This window comes from Anastrepha ludens, chromosome 3, assembly GCF_028408465.1.
Source record: "Anastrepha ludens isolate Willacy chromosome 3, idAnaLude1.1, whole genome shotgun sequence".
Lineage (NCBI taxonomy): Eukaryota > Metazoa > Arthropoda > Insecta > Diptera > Tephritidae > Anastrepha > Anastrepha ludens.
In genome coordinates, this window is record NC_071499.1 from 114,920,249 (window position 1) to 114,942,508 (window position 22,260).

The following is a 22,260-nucleotide window of genomic DNA, read 5'->3' on the forward strand; positions in this document are numbered from 1 at the left end:
GATACACATTTTAATACCATATGCCAAATGGCTCTGAGCGGCAGCGAGCAGGCGCCAAAATTAATTTCGTAGGATAACACCAACACATAGACAATTTGATATTTGCAGAAGAAACATACTGATGAGAGCGCTAAGGTACTACAGCTTTTTGCTTAAAAAAAAGGTTCTGGTTAAAATTGTTTGGTGGCCTCCAAATATTTAGTTTACTTTGTGAGGGATTTTATCGCCCCCCGGGTATCAGTGAAAATGTAGATATCAACTCCCACCAATATCATCTCATCATTGCACCAATGTCACGTCTTTTATTATTTCCATCAGTTCAGCCGGAAAGACGTTACAGTAGACGGTGAGCCGAAAACTGAAGGAGATCCCCAGGTGTTCGGAATATACACCTCCGCTCACCCTGCGCTCGAAGTTTGAGGCGTCTGCGTTGGTATATGGATGGGCTCGTCCTGTCTTGCCCACTCTTCCCTTAAGGGTAGTAGGGTCGTGAACGTTGTAATCGCAAGTGTAGGCGGATGTTCATCGTCCACCAGTCCGGGAAGCTCCGAAATACTAGCCAGGATTTTACCGTGACCGTAGTCCGCGTTTGATCCACATACTTAAAGTGTTCAGCCTTATTGCTACACTGCGCGCGACGTATCTTGCGTACATACCTACATAGGTATGATAACACCCGACTGGGGAGGCTAATTGATAACTGAATTACGCTCGTGAAATACTTGCTAAGAACAGACATCCTTTTATATTTCTTGAGGAAGGCAGTAGATTTTTATAACGAAGTGCATACCTCAAACAATAACGTTTTCGTAAGTTCTACTTACAAAGGATGCAAAGCTACGACTACAAGTGAATGTAAAAAAATAAAACATTTGACGATAAATGCGAATAACGCGACCTTCAATATTGAGGAGAACAGCATTAACAGGGTGAGCAGCTCTCAATATCTTGGAAGCCAATTCACGGTAGATGGCGGAATCAAAAGTGATATTTCCACAAGGCTACAGAAAACAAGAAACGCCTTTGTTAATCTCCGACCAGGATGGCTGTCCCAACAAATCCGCGTGCGTACCAAACTTCAAATCTTTAATTCAAATGTCAAGTCTGTCCCTTCTCTATGCTTGGCGTCTATCAGCAGAAACCGTTCAAAACCTGCATGTGTTTGTAAACCGCAGCCTGAGGTACATCCTGCGCCTTTGGTGGTCAGACAATTGGCTATTAAACGCCAAAAAATTTTGCAACAGAGCACGAGGAATCATAATTGTGATAAAAGCTAAGAAGAACTCGAGAACTCGAAATTTTTCTCCTGCTGGTGAATATAATTTTTTAAAACGCCGCCAAGGCTTTTTTAATTAATAGGTTTGTGATTATTTTTGCTTAAGTATGTTTTTTTTTTGCTTTTGGTATGCGGTTCTGGGAGGTGGAGCCGACTCAAACGTATGCTCGATTCACATGCGATATTCCCCAGCTCTTTTTGAACTAAGTTTCGTAGTGCCTATCGCCTCGCTGTTCTTCTTTTTTCCCCTCGGTATTACCAGTTAAAATATTCCTTCGTGGGCGCAGGATGTGTTTATTCACTCATTTGTCTGCGATTATTATCAATTCTCAGCCTTCGCATAATTGTTGGGGCTGCGTTACAACCATAGTTCCACATTTCGATTCTGATTCAGATTCTAGCATATATTGTATTAGGCTAGCAGCTGTCATGCTCCCGCCGATATTTGAGCGCCACATGCTTCGTTCACCATCAAATCTAGAGCATTCTAACAGGACATGCTCAGGAATTTCATATTTTCCTGGGCAGCATAGACAAAATGGGGAGTCTGTGTTCTTGTTTTGCTTGTACCTGAAACAGCCATGCCTAGTCAAAAACTGTGTCAGCATGATGTTAACGTTCCCATGTGATCTCCGGATCCATTTCTGTATGTCGGGGATCATAGTGAGAGCAGTTATTCCCTCCCCACTAACGATTCATTTGCAATCGATATCATCGATCCTCTGTAAGGTGTCCCTCAGTGAGGCTTTGTTACCATATACCCGCTCGTTTTTTGTATGCTGGTATTTTTGTTTCATATATTTTGCATTGATATGGAGGAGGACTCTGCCTGCTATTACCCTTGCTGATTCGTCAGATATGGCCCTGTAGCCTCTAATGATTCTAACATTGCATAATCTGTACACCCGCCTGTCTCAAGTAGTTGGGATATTTTACTACGTGTAAAACAGGATCGTTGCTAACAATGCTCTCATTTGTTGTCTTGGTCCACCCTCATTGGGCATTAGTCGCGATAAAGCCGCGTAGGATTTTGCAGCTTTCGAGCTTGCGTATTCCAGATGCTTTTTATAACTGAGTCTTATGTCTTCACCCATATTTTATAGTACCCGTTGATGTTATATTGTGAGCACCAACCTTTATTTGAAGGTTTTCAACTTTTCATCTAGAACTTATGAGAACCGGGTCGGTCTTATGGTCTGCTAGTCTTAGCCCAGACTATTGTAGCCATTGCTTAATTCTATTGATGGTGTCCTCTACCCTTCGTGAGACCTCTTCTAGCGTTTTCCCTACAAGCCTTGAGGAACTCCTCTAGTTACCTTATAGCTTTCTGTATTATACCATAGGGTTATCAAAGTATGAAGCAATTACCTTATCAGAAAGTTCGGCACATTCATACGCCAAAGTGCCATCAGTATTTGGTCCCATTTGGCCATATTGGACGCGTTTTTAACGTCCAGAGTCACGACTGCGCAATATTTTTTGGTTCCCCCTAGCCATATGCTACCCGCGATAGCAGTTTTTCCTATTTCACATACTTCTTTTATTGCGTCTACTGCACTGCGATGCTTTCTGAAGCCGTAAGCTGACAGACCAGTATGGCCTTCTGAGTACTGCTCTAGTCGGTTACAGATTATTGGGCGGCCTGTACGATGACGGTTCTTCTAGAGGTTTTCCAGGCTTCTTCAGTAGGACCAGTCGCTGATGTTTCCATTTCACAGGAAAACTACGCTTTTAATGTTGTGTACATGTTTCGAAAAACATCTGGTCTCACTTGGAGTGCTTTTCTCAGCACGGCGTTAGGGATTCCATCAATGCCTGATGCTTTTTGCAATTTAATCCTTTTGCAGGCCAGTTCTATTTCGTCGTGGTTCAATATATGCATAGGAGCATATGTGCATATACATATGTATGTATATGCAGTTATTATTTACAAACATAAGCCACCTACCTATGATATTTGTATATATGTACAGATGTATGTATGTATTTGTGACTGACTGCTTTCGACTTTTAAATGCTGACTTGACTCGGGAAAGTGGGTAGGAATATGGTTTGTAGCGCTGTTTGCATGTGTGCAGGTATGTAGGCTTGACTTCTTATTCACTTTCATAAATTCACTTGTTGCTGCTCATCACTCAACCACATATATACATATATACATATACTCGTCCATACATATGTATGTAGTTACGATTGTTTATTGTTGTGCCTACTTGTACAAGCTTTAAATAAGTAATAAATTTACACTTATTTACATAAACTGTCGGTTCCGCTCCGCTTTTTCCAACACCTATGTATGTATGTAACTGCATTTTTAGTTTTATATATTTGTATGTATTTACATCTGCGTTTTTTTTTTGTTTTTGTTATTCACCGCTACACTGAAAATTGACGCAAAATTTACTTTCTGGATTCATCTGTTTGCCTGGAGGAAACATTTTGTTGTCACAGATCATGCGTCCGATTGCATGTGTTCCAGTGGCAGTGACGTTCACTCAGCAGCAGCAGAGAAATTCACATCTGTGCCTAATTGGCTATCGCCTGCTGGAATACACAGCGAAATTCGTAGGTGCTTACGCTGGTGGGTATGCAAGTTCTAACTTACAATGCACATACATATGTAAGTACTTATATACGAGTATGATTGAGTGTGTATATGCCAATGTATGTGTAGGTGTAGATGGCAAAACGCTGATAACAAGTGGTTGCTGTTCCCTTGACTGCTACTACTACGCGCATTTGTATTTATAAGCATACATGTTCGTACATGCACAGTTAGGAGGCTGGTTGGGGTGTTGTTCGATTGCCATTTGGCGCTCGTGTTTTTCACGTTGACTGATGTTCGCTGCTAAAGGGTGGTTAGGGTTACTATTGGGGGCGCAGCAGTACTCGCTGTGTGCGTCAAGTAGCAACCTACTCTATTTACCAGTCGGAGAGTGCTTTTTTCATGCATTTCGCGGTCACCAATCGATAGTTTGATTACATGCAAAAGCGGAATTTATAGTTTATACTTACATATACATACATACATACATTCGTATATATGTAATAGGACTATGAATAAGTTCGTGCGGTTTTTTTTCGAAATTTGAAACTTTATTGACGTAAAATGGTTACAAATTTAATATTCAAAATATTGTCCATCGCTTACTACTACTTTTTCCCATCTTTCTGGCAATTCACGGATTCCCTTTGTGAAAAATTCGGTCGGTTTTGCCGCAATCCACGAATCGATCCATTTTTTGACTTCATCGTAATTACGGAAGTGCTGGCCAGCCAGGCCATGTTGCATCGATCGGAAGAGATAGTAATCGGATGGCGCAAGGTCTGGACTATACGGCGGGTGGGGTAGGACATCCCATTTGAGCGTTTCTAAGTATGTTTTGACCACTTGTGCAACATGTGGCCGAGCATTGTCATGTTGCAAAATAACTTTGTCGTGTCTATCGGCGTATTGCGGCCGTTTTTCTCGCAGTGCTCGGCTCAAACGCATCAATTGTCGTCGGTAGACATCCCCCGTAATCGTTTCATTCGGTTTCAGTAGCTCATAATACACAACACCCAGCTGGTCCCACCAGATACACAGCATAACCTTCAGGCCATGAATATTCTGCGCCGACGTCGATGTTGAAGCATGGCCAGGGTATCCATACGTTGCCCGACGTTTTGGATTGTCGTAATGGACCCACTTTTCATCGCCAGTCACAATTCGATGCAAAAAACCCTTTCTTTTGTGCCGTTGAAGCAGTTGTTCGCATGCCATAAAACGGCGTTCAACGTCTCTTGGCTTCAATTCATACGGCACCCAATGGCCTACCTTTCGGATCATTCCCATGGCTTTTAAACGTTTGGAAATGGTTGATTGATCAACTCCCAAAGTTTTTGCAACCTCTTCTTGCGTTTGAGCCGGATCTTGATCGAGCAATTCCTCCAATTCGGTATCCATGAACTTTGGCGGCGCACCCTCGCGTTCTTCGTCTTCCAAGCCAAAATCACCACTTTTAAAGCGTGCAAACCACTTCTGGCACGTTCGCTCAGATAGAGCATGCTCACCATAAACTTCCACCAAGATACGATGACTTTCGGCTGCTTTTTTCTTCATATTAAAATAATGAAGAAGAATTCCCCGCAAAAACACATTATTTGGCACGAAATTCGACATTTTCAAGTGTGGTAAAAATATTGTTGTTTACGCTTCAAATAAAAAACTTATACTGACGTTTGTGCCTTACGACAGTAGCTCTCCAATGAATGTTTGGAAATGTGGATCGATGGAATAATAATCAAGTTACGCCATCTGTTGTAAAACCGCACGAACTTATAAATAGACCTATTATATAATAAAATGTACACTGTACGCAAATGCACAAATGTATAAGTACAAGATAAAAACATATGTATGTACATACATATATACGAGGTATGCTCAAAAAATGAGGTGAATTTTCATTTTTCTCAAAAAATATTTATGTAATATATTTATTCATCAATTTCAATTTTATCTCCTTCAAAGTAGTGCACACATAACGCCATACACTTAAGCTAGCGTTTTTTCCAGTCCTCGAAGCAGTTCTTATATGCACTCTTTTGTATGTCCTTAAACTGTTGTTGTTTTTGGCCAAATAATCTTTCACAAGCAAAGATGAGTGAGCAGCATTATCATGATGTAAAAGCCATGAATTTTGTTCCACATTTCGGGGCGTTTTTTCGTATTTCCTGACACGAACGGTGCATAACTTCAAGGCTATACTCCTTATTTACCATACGACGCATGTGGTAAAAACTCCTGATGCACTACGCCATGGCAATCGAAGAAAACAGTGAGCAAAATCTTGACATTTGATCGAACTTGGCGTGCTTTTTTGTCTCCGTGCGCTCCTAGACTCTTCCATTGGGACACTTGCGCTTTGGTTTCGATGTCATAACCATATACCCACGATTCGTCACCAGTTATGGCCCTTTTAAGCAAATCTGGATCATCGTTGACGCCATTCGTCAATTCCTGAGCGATGCTCATGCGACGTTGTTTTTGATCAAAATTCAGCAATTTTGGAACGAACTTCGTTGCCACACGCTTCATGCCCAAATTTTCCAAAAAGATGGCTCAGCAACTTCTCTAATTGTGATTCGACGATTCGTCATAACAATTTTCTTCACTTGCTCAATCTGCTTTTATCGGCTGTTGATGTGCTGGGCATCCAGAGCGAGCGGCGTCATTCTGTGAAAAGCTTGTACTACTCGTAAATACGTTTTAGATTCAGAATACTCTCACCGTATGCCACCGTCAACATTTCAAGTGTTAAGAATTATGTAAGTGCCCAAAATTCTTTTTTTCGATAGCAGAAAATCATCGAACACGCATAATACTTGTCGTATTTATGCCTCTCACAAACAAAGTAAACCTACTACTAAAACCATGAACGTATCTTAGAGACGAGCGTACAAACATAAAAAAGAATAATAATCGAAAGCCGAATGTACGTAGTCCACGAAATTTGAAAATTCTCCTTACTTTTTGAACACACCTCGTACATATGTACGTAAGCTATGCATGTAAGTTTCCGTCCACTAAAAATAGTAATTGGCTCTAATTGGCTCCACAAAAGAAGGGACCTTCATTTTTATAACCACTCCGAACGGCAGAAACACACCCGTAGTCAAAAGTATTTACACAAAACTGAAATTGTGACACTTTTTATTAAAAAGCCTTGCTTGTTGTTGTTAAATAGCTGTATTGGAAATTGCTATTGTTGTTGAAATCTGTGCTAGCTCAAAGAATGCAACGGTATCTTTCACATTAACCCTTAGAGTACTGAGTGGGGCGCCTTAAGTCCCCCAAAATTAGTTTTTCTTTAATAACTTCGCTAATGATTCTTTTCACTCTTTTTCTCTTTAAGTAGCCAAGTTTTATTTTAAATCCTGTATAAAAACTTATTAAAGGGATTCTAAAGGGTGGTTAAATTTCAAGGGCCGATGTTGAATGTAAACCCACCTAAACGTCAAGTTTTTTCTGCGTTTCATTTGACATTTTTCAATTTCAGACTAATTCAATTTGAACCATGGGAAGATACACAATCGAGCAACGCGTTAAAGTTATTCAGGCTTATTATGAAAACGGGCGTTCAAATCAAAATCAAAATCATCTTCAGTGATGAGGCACATTTTCACCTCAGTGGATTCGTCAATAAGCAGAATTGCCGCATTTGGGCGAATGATAATTATCATTGGATTATAATCCAAGAGTGATTGCCGAAAAACCAATGCACCCACAAAGGCTGACTGTTTGGTGCGGTTTATGGGCCGGCGGCATCATTGGGCCGTATTTTTTCCAAAATGAGGTCGGTTAGGCAGTTACTGTAAATAGTGTTCGCTATCGTGAGATGATAACGAACTTTTTATGGCCCGAATTGGAAGATATGGATGTGGACGATATGTGGTTTCAACAGGACAGTGCCACTTGTCACACAGCTAACGCAACAATGGCTCTTTTGCGCGAAAAATTTAAGGCCGAATAATCTCACGTCGCGGCGCCAAGATCATGTGATTTGACACCGTTGGATTTCTTTCTTTGGGGTTATTTGAAAGAAAAAGTGTACGTCGATAAGCTAGTAACAATTCAAGAGCTAAAAGATGAGATATTTCGGCACATTAACGGCATAGAACCTCAATTATGCCTCAGCGTCATCGAAAATTTGGACCATGGGATGGAGGTGTGCCGCCGGCGGCCATTTGGCCGATATTTTGTTCAATACGTAATTGAGCCATACCAATATTATCATAATAAAGATAAATGAGAATAATTTCCTGAATAAAATGTATTTTATTCAAAATCAATACCGGCCCTTGAAACTTAACCACCCTTTATTATAAATTCATGTATAATTAATTATAAGGAAAGCTTTCATTTGATGGATCCAAGCTATCGCGCTTCACCCTTTATGCTACAAAATAGACTCCGTACTCTAAGGGTTAAATCAAGCGCTTGAACTTATGCCTCCTAGCGTCAAAAGTAATTGATTGGCAAGATAACCGCTTAAGCGATCTGGCCGAGTCTAACAAAGCACGCCAGTCGTTTTTTTCTCATGCTAGGCGGCGATAAAGTCCTGTTCCACCTGATCTTTCCAACGCAGAGGAGGCCTTCCTCCTCTACCTCTGCTACCACCAGCTGGTACTACATCGCATACTTTCAGAGACGGAGCGTTTGTATCCATTCGGACGACATGACGCAGTCGTCGTAAAGCTCATACATCTCATTTTTCCATCATTTCTACGATACTCGCCCTCCACACAAGGATTTTTTTTACCAATTTTCTCAACAATTCGAACTTTAATAAATGTTCATGGATTTTAACCATTGTCAAAATGTTCTTGAAAAATAATTTTTTTCTTCTGCAAACTGTGTATTTTTTCACGAATGTTTTTCTTTCAGTTGATCTAAAATGTTACAATAATATTCAGAATTTATTGTTTTACGAGTTTGCAAGTAATTCACACACAAGATTCTTTCGCATCCCAAAAAACTGATGGTAACACCTTCTTGGCCGATTTCTACACAAGAGCTCGATTCGGAGCCGAAGAGCCAGGTACACACCACTCTTTAACCTCCTGTTTTGATTTAGGATCACGATGATAAATCCATTGTGTCATCCATAGTGATGAATCGACGCTCAACATCCACTTTGTCCTTTCGAAAACGCTCTAAATTTTGCTAAAAAAAATGGCATTCGAATGTGTTTTCGTTCCAATGTTAGCGAATGCGGCATCCATTTTGCATACAGCTTTGTGAAACCCAATACTTCAGTCAAGATATTGCTTGCACTGCCTAATGAGAAGCCTATGGCTTCTACTAAATCTCTTTCAGTCACTTGGCGATTTTCCAATACGTCTTTTCTACGGTTTCTGGTGCTCTTTGGACGTCCTTGACATGGATCGTCTGCAAGGCTTGTACGACCAAGTTTAAATTCAGCAACCCATCTTTCTACTGTACTAATTGATGGCGAAAAGTCCTTATACACTTTCAACATTCGTTCATAAATTTGCTTTGCTTTTAAACTTTCGAAAAATAAAAATTCAATCACCGTATTGTGCGGTTGGTTTTTCCTTGGCTTGTAATCAAAGAATGAACTGACATATTGAAATGAAACTTCACATACGTTCATATAAAGAGAGTACCAATATGACAGAAGGAAATCTAGGCTAGTAGCAATGCCCTCTCTTAGCGGACCGCAAGACTTATTGAACAACCTGGCATACCTTTAATGCTTTCGATGTGTATTTCGGAAACAACAAAAAAGCAGCAACTGTGACTGGAGGCTGTGATTCAGAAGTTGGCTTTATACCATTGGCCGATTCCTATTTAAGGGTTTAGGGATAGTCAGAGGCCCGAAAAAAACGATGATTTTCAATATTTTTTTTTTGCTATTCAATTGCTTTATTTCACAAAAATAAAAACATAGCATTATACATACATCATGTTTCGACTTGACTTTAGCAAAATTTCAAAAAAAATTACAAAAATTAATAATTGTAAAATTTATCGCTGTTTGTGTGAAGCCCGTTTCTCCAGAAGTCCTTTGCGGTGATCGTCACAAGTCCTTGGAGATTCATCTAAAATCAATCGGACAAGAGAAATTAGTTTTATTAATAGAAAATCTTGTGCCTGATCGAAGCTTTTTTTTTGTTTTCAAAATTAACAATATGGCGGCCTCAGGAAATATTTTTCAGATTTTCGAGAAAAAAACCGACAATTAATTGTTTAAAACAATCGAAATTTTTGCAAAAAAATTCTTCGATCAAGCGCGAGTTTTTATGTTTTTCAAAAGCAGTATAAATTTTATTAAAATCTACCAAGCGGTTTTAAGGTACAGTGAACACCAAAAAACATAGTTTTGAGAAAAACGCCTTTAAAGTTTTACGCCGAGCGCCGGAGTGGCCGCGCGCTCTTTGTTAATTGTTGAATAACTCGAAAAATATTTGTCGGATTCACTTCAAATTTTCACACAATATTTTTAAGAAATACTTTTAGAAAATGCAAAACAAATCGAACTTTGTGAAAATTTTGACTACCCTAACCCCTTAATTTATGACTTCAAATAAACTGTATAAATTTTATCTAAAATATATTTACTTACATTCTACATTTTAACCACAATCTTTATTTAAATTTAGAACTTTGACTCAACTCGCAAATTTCAATTTGCGATCAGCTGCTTTTCTCACTTGCAAATTCTTACAAGTAAAAATGTATCCAATAAAAACTTACAACTTCCCCTCAAAATGAAATATCATTCTGCTCTCTCACTTTCCCCTACTTTGCAGGCTTTTTGGCGTACATGAACACCATTTTGCCAGTGAGTGGTACTTCAACCATTTCGACTACCTACAAATTATTTGCTTCAAGAACAGACCTACATAATATACAGTTAATTGATTTGATTGAAGCTGAGTGAAAGAAACAATTACTAATGCATACTATGAAAGATGTAACAAAAACACACTCGCTCATGCAATAATATAGGGTGGGCCATGTAAAATTTGCTTTTTGAATCGGCTATAATAAAAAAACTAATCAGCATTTTTTCAAACTTTTTTTTTTTAATTTGAAGATTGAATATTGTCATTTATGAATGAAAAATAATATCGTTCAAATGACTGCCACGACTGGCTTTACAGTAGGCCATTCGATCAACCCAAATTTTAAGCACATTTTCGATTGCTTGGGCTCCAATTTCATGAATGGCAACTTCGATTTCGTATTTTAAAGCAGCAATCGTCTCTGGATGGTTTGCATAGCATTTGTCCTTAACGGCTCTCCACAAAAAATAGTCCGACGGGCTTAAATCACAGCTCCGAGGCGGCCAATTGATATCGGAATTTCGGCTGATTATTCGGTTTTCAAAAACGGTAACCAAAAGTTCGAGTGTAACTTTGGCAGTGTGACAAGTTGCACCGTCCTGTTGAAACCAAATGTCGTCCAAGCCATCCTCTTCAATTTTTGGAAACAACTCGTTGAGCATGTAACGCTCGCCATTTACTGTAACCGCGGCTCCTCGTTCATTTTCGAAAAAAAATGGCCCGATGATACCGCCAGAACAAAAACCGCAGCAAACAGTGACTCGTTGTGGATGTATTTGCTTCTCTACAGTAACGTGTGGATTTTCTGAGCCCCAAATCCGACAATTTTGCTTATTGACGTAGCCACCGATGTGAAAATGAGCTTCATCAGAAAAGAAGAAGAAGACTCACCACTTTGGAAATAGGTTTTCAATATTTCCCAATTTTGTTCAAGCGTAAAGCGTGCCATTTCATAAATGTCAAACCTTTGGGTAAATTATGAACACATTGGACATGCCATTTGTGTTACCATTCTCAAAAACATAGGTAGTTCAAAAAGCAAACGGTGTATGGCCCACCCTGTATAAGATTCAGCGATTAGTTCAAACAAAGCATTTGTTTTAACCACACAATGCATTTTACTTAGTAAGTAATTTAAAACTTTGCATTGTACTCGCGCAGCCACCCGCAGAATAAAACAAGCAACGCCTTTTTGTTACATGTAAATAATTATTTATTATATGGATTACTTGAATATTTCTATATTCGTACATATGTATGTATGTATGTATCTCTTCACATTTATAAGGAATTACGAATTGCATGTAATGTTTATCCATATGTATGTATGTTTGTATGTAATGCATGTATTCTAATATATTTATGTATGTATTTTTTTAACATCGATAAAATCTAAAACACCACAAATTTGTTAAACTAATTTAAAATTACATATTCCTCCGCTTCTGCATGCCGAAGTATGCGCATAATTTTTCCATACTTGCACGCAGTTTTTTGTTTTTTAATATGTTTGTATAATATTTCGACATACATACGTATGTATATGAATTATGTAGTTGGTACAATTTTGCATCCCTATTTAATAAATTTAATAAAGTGATTAAAATTCAATAAATGTCTATTTGTTGGATAAAAATATAAAACAACTCAACAACACTTGCAGTTGAAGTACAGAGCTAATTGAGGTAAGCTATTATTATATAATAATTTAGAAAAAATAAAAGCATTCCAATTGTTGGCAAATATGTCGCTGCTATTTATGAATTTACAAATTTGCAACAAAATTTTTGAAATTGTCTATTTCTTAATACTAAAAATAGGACTTAGTATTCAATTGCATTTAATAAATATTAATTGAATGGAACTGAATAAATACAAATAGGCAATTCTAGTAAATATTTTAGTATTACTCCTTAATACAGCAGTATTCAGAACTTTTCTAAGTACAAATAGTTTCATATAGTTCCCATCTACTTCAGCTAAGGTTTTCATTACCACATACATAAGTATCTGGCATGAACAAAGAATAAAATTTCTAAGGCGCGCGTATACAATTAACTACTCAATAAGCATATTTTTTTAAGGGAATTCAACCACAGCAACTTAACAGTATTGCATTGTCACAATTTTGTCATCATAACGGTTTTGAACTACTTCATACAATGTCAATGCGTGTCACTTAATACATTTGTTGTTGTTATAGTCGTTACTACACAGCGCTTATATTACTGCCGACGTCGCTGTGTTGTTGCTGTGCCCGTCGCTGTATTGTATGCACTAAACGCTGCCGCTGCACCACCTCCCAACGTCCCACTCCGCTGCAAATATGCCGCCAGTCTACCATTGCGCCCCTGCACCAGACTATTTGCAGTTAACGCATTACCGGTACGCGCACAAGCTGTCGCTGGCTGTTAGAATAGTCGTTTCTCATAGGAGAATAAACCATGCACATTACCCTCGAGCTGTGCGGAGTGTGTGCGCTTCATAAAACGCAACTTGCCATTGTAAATCATTGATCTATAAATGAATTACATTAATATTTTTTTATTCATTAGGAGACAAGTCAAAATAACATACCTTAATTCATTGACTGTGCGTGCGCCGATATCTTGGCAACTATGCTGCAGTCCACATTCCAAGTAGGGCAAATAACGCAGTACTGAACCCTTGTCGACAATACTGCCGCTCACACCCTGTGCAACCTTTGTGCGATCCATTTCTGTGTGATAGTAGCGTGACATGGCAGCGCCTTTAGCATCACGACGCTCCATTGCCTCCAGTGAACCCATACCGCGGTACTTCTTCAAGCGTACACCATCCGAAAAGAAATACTCGCCAGGCGCTTCGGATGTACCGGCTAAAAGTGAACCCATCATAACAGCGCTCGCTCCCAGTGACAATGCTTTTACAATATGACCTATGGATTGGATACCACCATCAGCAATAACTGGCACGCCAAACTGTTTGGCATACATGGAGACCTGGTAGACAGCAGTGGCCTGTGGACAACCGCAGGCCATAACCTCTTGGGTGATACAAATCGACCCGGAACCCATGCCAACGCGTAAACCATCAACACCGGCATCTATTAGATTTTTAGCCTGGGCGCGTGTCACCACTGCGAAAGAGAAAAAGCAGTTATACAAAAAATTAAAAATTCAACTGCAGGTCCTACTCACCATTGCCACCAATCACTTGCACTGCGTAAGTGTTCTTGATAAATTTTATCATTTCAATCTGATAAATGGAATTGCCTTGCGAGGAATCCAATACAATTACATCAACGCCATTTTCAATCAGCAATTTAAGACGGTCTTTATCTTCTGGGCGTGTGCCAATAGCAGCGCCCACCAACAATTGCTTGTTGCTATCTTTCGAGGCATTCGGATATGAACGAGATTTCTTCAAATCGGTGCGCGCAATCAATGCAACCAGCTCACCATTTTCATTTACAATTGGCAGTTTACCTTTCTTACTCTTCTCTAATATGGCATTGGCCATGGGCAGTGTGATGCCATTCGGTGCAGTGATCAATTCGGTGGTCATAATAGTACCCAGTTTGATGTCTGGCTGATTTTCACGAAAATCAATGTCGCGCGATGTCACAATACCCATCAAACGGCCACCTAATTTACCATTCGATGTTATGGGGTAACCGGTGAAGCCGTTTTTGCGGCGCGCTTCAAGCACATCACCAACCGTATTCTCAGGGGACATAACTGAGGGGTCACGTATGAATCCATGCTTGTATTTCTTGACTTTGTGCACCTCATTCGCTTGATATTCCGGTGTGCAGTTGTGATGGATAATACCAATGCCACCGCAGAGCTATAAATAAACGAAAATTATATTAAAACAATAAAAATATATGGTGATATAGCAGAGAATGCAATATATTATTATTATATACATAAATGCAATATAATGGAAGTCTGAACGCTTCATATAAAAGTTTTTAATTCAATTAATTTGAACAAATATTAAATAATTGCTTTCGAAGCAATTTTAAGAACAGAGGCTGTTCTTGTGCTTATGTTTAACTGGACAGTTATTTAAGTACTTCCGGAAACTTCATTTGAGATTTTGATTCTTACGTTGCATGATTACTAATATACCAGTGAAATATTTTTTGTTGTTGTTGTTGTTGTTGTTGTTGTAGCAGCATAAACATTCCCCATATTTACATACGGGGAAAGCTGCTGGAGTGACAGTCCCTGGCCGGATATAAATCCGGATATAGATATATAAATATTTTTTTCGTTGCCGTTGCCTGTTAGCAAACTTCAAATTGTAAATTCTGTTTGCCTATTATTTTTGGTCCCTGATCAATAACACTTACTGCCATTGCAATAGCCATATCTGACTCGGTGACAGTATCCATAGGCGATGAGACTAGTGGTGCACGCAATGTTATATCTTTTGTTAAAGGTGAACTCAGATCTACTTCCTCAGCGGCGAAATCAATATAGCCGGGCAAGATAAGAAAGTCACTAGAAATAAAAGTAAATAAATGACAAATGTAAGAGCACGCAAATAATAAATTACTTGCTAGAATAAAACGTACTTGTAAGTCAATCCATCACTGCCAGCGAAAAGTTCAGTACATGAAAGGCCATCCTGCAGTTCGTCTCCATTAACTCTTGTAGCTACACTTTTCACCGACGAACTTTCAAAGCCATTGGTGGTAACATCGTTTGTTGCTGTTTCCATTGTTATAAGATCGTGTGAAACGAACAAAAACGTTTGGCACTAATTAAAATATGTATGTATATATATGTTAATTGACACAGGTAAATAAACTCTTCTTTTTATCGAAAATTTGGCAAAATGTTTCTTTTTGCTCGTCAAATCAAGTGCGCAAAATGCTTCAAAATTTGCCTGCAGCCGCTTGAATGCCGGTGGAAAATTTCCAGATGTACCACTCGTATAATATTCGGAATTAGCCACAAGTTATATATATACTTCTACAAATTTGTTAAAAATGCAAGTTCCACACAGTAAATTAAAAACAATTCTGTAAATAGAGTAGAAATTTTCGTAAGTAACGCAGTAATATGTTAGCTGGCAGTTGTCTATAATACCACATTTTTTTAATAAATTACTGACCGTCCGTCTCAAAATGCGTCTCACTCAAATGCTCCACACTAAATGAGCACTTTTGCAAACCCCACGTGTTGCTTATGTCCGTCTTGTTGAGGGTTCCCCATTTTCACATGGTTGCATTGCTTATTCAATTTTATCCCAATAAAAATAATTTATTTATATATATTGAACCAAATTTTATTTAATTTAATGTTACTACAGCTGTGTTATAAGAGCGTGTTAAAGACGGTTCTACGTTACCGGAACGACCCGGATTTATATCTGGTCAAGGACGGTCATTCCAGCAGCATTCCCCGTACATTTACAACAACTGCTACAACAACAACAGCAAGTAAATTTGAAGTTTAAAATAGCAAATAAATATATAGCTAATTTACTAAATAGGCATTTAAATATATAATTTCGCAACGAAATACATCAGAGTTGTGTAGTTTATATTCCGCAGTTTTCTAATGCATTAGCAACCCTGAATGTATTTCTCAACATTTGTCATTGAACATACCTGCCTACTGACAGCCGCGCTAAACAGCTGAAAAAGTTAAACAATTCACTTTAGGAGAAAATTTTACCTGCCTTTTAACTGAATTTTTGTTTGTTGTGCCAATCATTACTCCTGAAGTTGTCCGCTACGGTTGCGCGCATCGATTTTCCGGACAGCAAAACTTTGAGATTAATTATATACAGAAATGAGTTTGCCTCCTGCATTGTTGCAACGTTTGGCTCAGCGTGGTCTTGTGCAAAAGTCCAAAGCTAAGGAAACAGGTTTGTAACTGAGACTTACACATAAAATTTAGTAAATGTATTTTAACGAATTGAATTTATTGCGTAGATCCGCCTCAGTCTGCGTCAGTTGAAAATGAAGAAGTTATCGCTGAAGATTACGATGAAATGGAAACAGATGATCAAAGAGCTAGTGCCCATGAGGAATATCAATATCCACCCCTTTACGACACCGACACGGGAAGCAAACGTGTAGAAGAGAATTTCTGGCTCGAACGCATGAAGGAGCGTATGGGGGAGGCCAACTCCACTACCGGTCATCGTGGTTGTCCGAATAAGTACAATATTTGGCACAAATGTACGCTCTTTTGTGTTAATCGCTGGGGTGATGGCAAATCCGAGCCAAGTCATGAATATATGCTACGCTACAAACGTTTGCGTCGCAAGTACCCGTTACCCAAAGGTTGGGCCGATCGTTATGATCCCGGCTGTGGCTGCTATTACTTCTACAGTATCTCCGAGAACTTAGTTTCATGGCTACCACCCACGCATCCCAAGTCCCAAGTCACTAAGAGTGCTGCCGTCTTTCGTAGACAGCTTGAGGAAGCAGCTGGCGGTGAGGGTGGTGGCGGTAGTGATGGTGAACAACAACCAGACGATAGCGATGGTGCAGAAGAAACCGAACTGGCGCGACATCAACGCGAAATAGATGAAATAATAAGTTCATCGATGCGTCCACGTTCACCGACAGTACCAAAACAAGATTTCCCCAGTCTACAGGAAAACACGTCGGCAGTAAGTTCGGCAACGCCACCACTGCGCAAACCGAAGTCCCGTGATTTAGACCGCACGCTAGCCAAACAACGACGAGACCGTGATAAGGAGCGTGAGCATGGCAGTAGCCGCAGACATCGTGGTCGAGGCGACGCAGAACCAGCAGATCCTATGGATCCCAGCTCCTATTCTGATATACCGCGGGGCAAGTGGTCCGATGGACTATCTGCTGGCGGCAATGAGGAGCAAAGGAAGTCCAAAAAGGCTAGCAGCACAACTACCAAAGAGACGGGAAGAGAACGCGAAAAGCATGTAGATAGTCGACGTGATAGTGAAGACTAAGCGTTAATATAATTGTAATATATTTTATACTAGAAATAAAAGTAATACAAAATAGTGTATGTATGTACGCATTCTGTATACCATAAACTATCTCAAGTTTTGTTATTAGGTTGTGAAGGCAGTAGAGCTGCGATTGACCTGTCGGTGTGAATACTTTATTCTGTTAGCATTTAGGCACAACCCCAATTATACAAACCTAAGCATACAAGCGTTAACAGCAGCAGCAACAACAGCTGAATAAAAAAGCAAACAGGAGGCGTCATCGAATCGTGCAGCCTCTATTAAATTGCTACTTTACTTTAGGGTTCTTTATTTACTCACATACCCAGCCCTGCCCATTCGCAGTCAGCAGCTCTCCGTTACTGCATCATATGCGCTCTCGCTCTCTCGAATCTCCTTGCCGGCATTAGCAGTGGTCTGCGTAAATTCCTGTGCTCCTGTTACATTTGATGAATTTGAGGCGTATCTAGGGCGTGGTGGATGCCGACCTTGGGTGTGTTCGTCGGCATTGCCGTTCCGCTATTTCGCTTCAACCTTCAATGGCCGGCTGGCTCTGTTCGTTGCCACAGCCCCGGCAGGAAGGCAATCAGCGCGCGCCTAATGGTTTGGTCAAGTAGACGACGATCTGGCCTCTCAGTAGCTTTATGCCGAGCCCAAATGTTTGTTACTACATTGCATACATACACATTCTTCATTCTTTCAGCGCTTTCCTTCAATACTAGGGTGGACAAAGCGACATAAACAAAGTAAATTGATGTGAATGGGTGCAAAGCAGGGCGGGGAAAGTACGCAACACAAACAACAGTAAAAATTTCAAACCAAACAACTGCCTGTCATTTGTGCGCTTTACTTGTGTGTTGTTACTGTCGCTGGCTGTTGATATGTACTCGCATGTAGTGTTGGTGGAGGGATTGTGCTTAGCCAGAGCCAGTCAGCTGTTACGACATGTAATCGTGCATAATTTGCCGTTCGGAATTCTACTCTTGTTGGTTATTTGTTTTGTTGTTGTTGATTTGCTTTTTAACGGGCGGTTGGTTGACATGTGATGATGGTTTCATTTGTTTTTGTTTTCACTTTGCCCCTATCTACTAACCTGCTGGTGCTCAACATTTGTTGTGAACAATACACGCGCATTGGTTTTATTGCCTCTCTTATTTCCTTACGAATCAATGAGGCAAGTCCATTTAATTATGTGTTCTCAAGTAGAGGTGGTGTAGAGGTCTTCTTGATGTTAGTGAATAACACCGTATAAGATTTTAATTAGTCACACGCTTTACAATTTCTGTCTCTTTCTGTTCCGGTAAGTGAACAAACCTGTTAGGAAATTAATAGCCCAATGGCTATAAAACTTTAGAAATTATAATTATCTTTATCTATATATATAAAAAGAAGTTACATTTCCTTGGTAATCTTATAACTCAAGAACCGCTGAACCGATCGACACAAAAATTTTAGAGTTCTTTTCTATCATTGAGGAGGTGGTTTGTGTGAAGTTTGATTGAAATCGGTGCAGCCGTTCCTGAGTTATGACATTTTATGTGAGTAATGGTTTCCTCTCATACGAAATGCCTGTATGGGAAAAACAACAACAAATACACAGCCGCTTATGAGCGTTTCTGTTCTGCTGTTGTGGTTCTAAGTGTATTATGTTAATATTAATTTGCTGTCGTTGGAATTAAGTTGACAGTTCTCTTAGGTGCTTTGAGTTCTTTTATATCGTGCTCTCATTGCGAACAGACATTCTTTTGGTGAGTGTTAACTGGAATTGTGGAATAAATACAAAGATTTCATGGCTGAAGACATTTTGATTCGACTTCAACATCGTTCCAATAATCCTGCATTGCTGCTGACATTGGAAATGTATAATGAAGCCTTGATAATGATCGAAGATTTGTACCTTACTATTGCAAATAAAGGATTGACTCAACCAAATCGTCCAATGCATGATTTATTTGAACGAGAATTGCAACGCGAACAGCAATTCGATCGTGATGAATTGCGTGCGTTCGTGCAAACGTATACTCCACAGTTAAATGATCAACAAAAAGATGCATATGACAAAGTGATGCAAGCTGTCAATAACAACACTGGTGGATTGTATTTTTTGGATGCACCTGGCGGCACTGGAAAAACATTTTTGATTTCATTGATATTGGCAACGATTCGGTCGGAACGAAAAATCGCATTGGCACTTGCTTCTTCCGGTATTGCAGCTACATTACTTGATGGCGGCCACACAGCACATTCCGCCTTGAAATTACCATTGAATATGCAAGCAATTGAAACACCAACATGCAATATGTCAAGGAGTTCTGGAATGGCTAAAGTCTTGCAACAAACATCGATTATTTTATGGGACGAATGTCCAATGGCCCATACAAAATTTTTGGAAGCCTTAAGTCGAACATTGCAAGATTTGAGACAGAGTCAACAGCTGTTTGGCGGTGCATTAATATTGTTATCTGGTGATTTTCGTCAAACGTTGTCTGTTATTCTGAGATCAACACCAGCTGATGAAATTAAAGCATGTTTGAAAAGTTCATTTTTGTGGGCACACGTACAAAGGCTTTCGTTGACGACCAATATGCGTGTGCGTCTTCAAAATGATTCATCAGCACGTGAGTTTTCAAAGCAATTGCTGAAGATTGGCGATGGAAAAATTGCAAGTGATCAAAATGGGTTTATCATGTTACCGAATAATTTTTGCATAATTGTATCATCAAACCAAGAACTCATTGATCGCGTTTTCCCAAATATTGTTAAAAATCACAATAACCATGATTGGTTACGAAAACGTGCAGTTTTAGCACCAAAAAATATCAATGTCAATAAAATCAATTTCCACATCCAGGAAAAATTGCCAGTTGATTCGGTAACGTATAAATCCATTGATACTGCTATGAATAATGAAGTCGCAGTCAATTATCCGGTCGAATTTTTAAATTCTTTGGAACCACCAGGCATGCCACCGGATAATTTGAATTCGAAAGTTGGTTCATCGATTATACTTCTCCGAAATCTTAATGCACCGAAACTTTGTAATGGAACGAGACTTTCAGTGAAAAAATTGATGCCAAACTTAATTCAAGCAACAATTCTCACTGGCAGAGCAAAAGGTGAAATTGTACCAATACCGCGCATTCCATTAATACCAACGGACATGCCATTCGAATTTAAACGTCTTCAATTTCCTGTTCGGCTACCGTACACAAAGCCCAAGGGCAAACGCTCCAGGTGTGTGGAGTTAATTTAGAGGAAGCTTGCTTTTCCCACGGTCAACTGTACGTTGCATGTTCGAGAGTTGGAACGCCAAAAAATTTGTTTATTTATGCACCACAAAATAAAACAAAAAATGTTGTGTATACAATTGTATTAAATTAAAAGTTGCTTTTCTTTTTCCGAAATAAAAATAAAAATTATTTCATTTTATTTTGTGCGTTATTGTGTTCACAAATCAAATCTTTTTAGCAATCAATTTTTTATCGAATTGCAAGTCATTTTGGACGAAAATATAATAAAAAATTGAATGCTCCAGGAGGAACTGGAAAAACATTTTTAACTTTATTTATTTTAGCATAATTTATTTAGCGTAAAAAATAGAAATGGAAATTAAGGAATCAAAGTTTAATTACAAGTTTTTATCGGCTCTTTCACCTTACATTCAACTGTTTAAACATTTTACGAGTTCTATAAAGAAAACTTAATATGAAAAATTTCTTGCGATATAAAAAAACATTTTATGTATGATGGTGCGAAGCCCACTGGGTAATGCTAGTAAAACTATTAAAATTCGAATAAAATATGGATTTTTTTTCAACAGATTAATCTGCTCTGGCTAAGAATTAACTTTTTTCAGTATCATTTATTTGTAACTATGCACATTAACCGAAACAACACCGATTTTAGATGCCGACAAAAATACGAGCAGAACAGCTCGTGAACTCTTAATTTTCCTTGAGTTTTAGATGATTATTTATTAGGTACACCAGCAGGAGCAGATGAAGCGAAAGTGGCTGTTGGAAGCTATACCGTTTATACCCTCCTGTCCCGTGCGAAAAACCATTGAGCAAACAGGTTGAAAACTACTCCATTCCGACTACCCCGACAAAGGTGGCAAGTTGGCATTTGTGATGTAATACATAATATGTACAGCTGCGAACACGAAAATAGCAGTACCAAAAATATTACAATAGATTTAAAAAAAAAATATTATTATGTGATTAGAAAGATTTTATTAATATATTATTTCGAAATATTATTCTATTCCTTAACTGTACACATTTTTAATTAAATAAATTCTGTAACGGAAAAATAAAATAGAAACTCAGCGTTAAGGCGTTACATACATACGTTCAGAATTTTCAAAAAATCGATTTTTTTACAGATTATTATTCTTTATAGCTTTAGGCGTATTTCTGTAGAGGTCGATTGTAAAAGTTCCCCATAGATACAAAGTTATGGTAGAAAATGTAATTGCCCGACGAGAGTTTGATGCGCACAGGTAGCTGTCCTTCGCAAGAAGAGCTTGCTTCAGTATTGGGAGTTACCCGCCAATCCATGCTTTGGGATTGCATGCTTTGGGAATGATTCAGAAACAGGGGACTTGGGTTCCTTATAAGTTAAAACCAAGGGATGTTGAACGTCGTTTTTTCGCCTGTGAACAACTGCTCCAGCGGCAAAAAAAGACGGGT

At 38.9% G+C, this 22,260-nt stretch overlaps 3 protein-coding genes across 4 annotated transcripts; 2 read left to right on the forward strand and 1 right to left on the reverse strand.

The window, feature by feature from the left end:
* Nucleotides 1-11,880: 11,880 nt before the first annotated feature.
* LOC128858837 (inosine-5'-monophosphate dehydrogenase) lies at nt 11,881-15,830 on the reverse strand. Of its 2 annotated transcripts, none has more exons than XM_054095359.1 (6): nt 15,737-15,830; nt 15,195-15,644; nt 14,970-15,120; nt 13,810-14,458; nt 13,208-13,748; nt 11,881-13,147 (listed from the first exon to the last, which is right to left on the reverse strand). In XM_054095359.1, the coding sequence occupies exons 2-6, from the start codon at nt 15,338-15,340 to the stop codon at nt 13,042-13,044; spliced, it is 1,593 nt and encodes a 530-aa protein (XP_053951334.1). In that variant the 5' UTR covers nt 15,341-15,644; nt 15,737-15,830; the 3' UTR covers nt 11,881-13,041. The 2 variants fall into 2 exon arrangements, with proteins under 2 accessions (XP_053951334.1, XP_053951335.1); XM_054095360.1 differs by having other exon boundaries at nt 15,712-15,810.
* Nucleotides 15,831-16,228: 398 nt separating this feature from the next.
* LOC128858838 (uncharacterized) lies at nt 16,229-17,659 on the forward strand. Its single transcript, XM_054095361.1, has 2 exons — nt 16,229-16,495; nt 16,563-17,659. Exons 1-2 carry the CDS (start codon nt 16,420-16,422, stop codon nt 17,567-17,569), a joined length of 1,083 nt encoding a protein of 360 aa, XP_053951336.1. The 5' UTR covers nt 16,229-16,419; the 3' UTR covers nt 17,570-17,659.
* Nucleotides 17,660-19,358: 1,699 nt separating this feature from the next.
* On the forward strand, nt 19,359-20,822 carry LOC128857683 (ATP-dependent DNA helicase pif1-like). Its single transcript, XM_054093429.1, has one exon. It carries the CDS (start codon nt 19,359-19,361, stop codon nt 20,820-20,822), a length of 1,464 nt encoding a protein of 487 aa, XP_053949404.1.
* Nucleotides 20,823-22,260: the final 1,438 nt, after the last annotated feature.

Excerpts from the sequence above, each read along its gene's own strand:
- LOC128857683 (XM_054093429.1), top strand. The coding sequence starts at position 19,359 with ATGGCTGAAGACATTTTGATTCGACTTCAACATCGTTCCAATAATCCT.
- LOC128858838 (XM_054095361.1), top strand. The coding sequence starts at position 16,420 with ATGAGTTTGCCTCCTGCATTGTTGCAACGTTTGGCTCAGCGTGGTCTT. Across the intron at positions 16,496-16,562 it reads GTCCAAAGCTAAGGAAACAG|ATCCGCCTCAGTCTGCGTCA; the intron begins GTTTGTAACTGA and ends TTTATTGCGTAG.
- LOC128858837 (XM_054095359.1), bottom strand. The coding sequence starts at position 15,340 with ATGGAAACAGCAACAAACGATGTTACCACCAATGGCTTTGAAAGTTCG. Across the intron at positions 14,459-14,969 it reads ATATGGCTATTGCAATGGCA|CTCTGCGGTGGCATTGGTAT; the intron begins GTAAGTGTTATT and ends GTTTATTTATAG. Across the intron at positions 13,749-13,809 it reads GCAAGTGATTGGTGGCAATG|TGGTGACACGCGCCCAGGCT; the intron begins GTGAGTAGGACC and ends TCTCTTTCGCAG.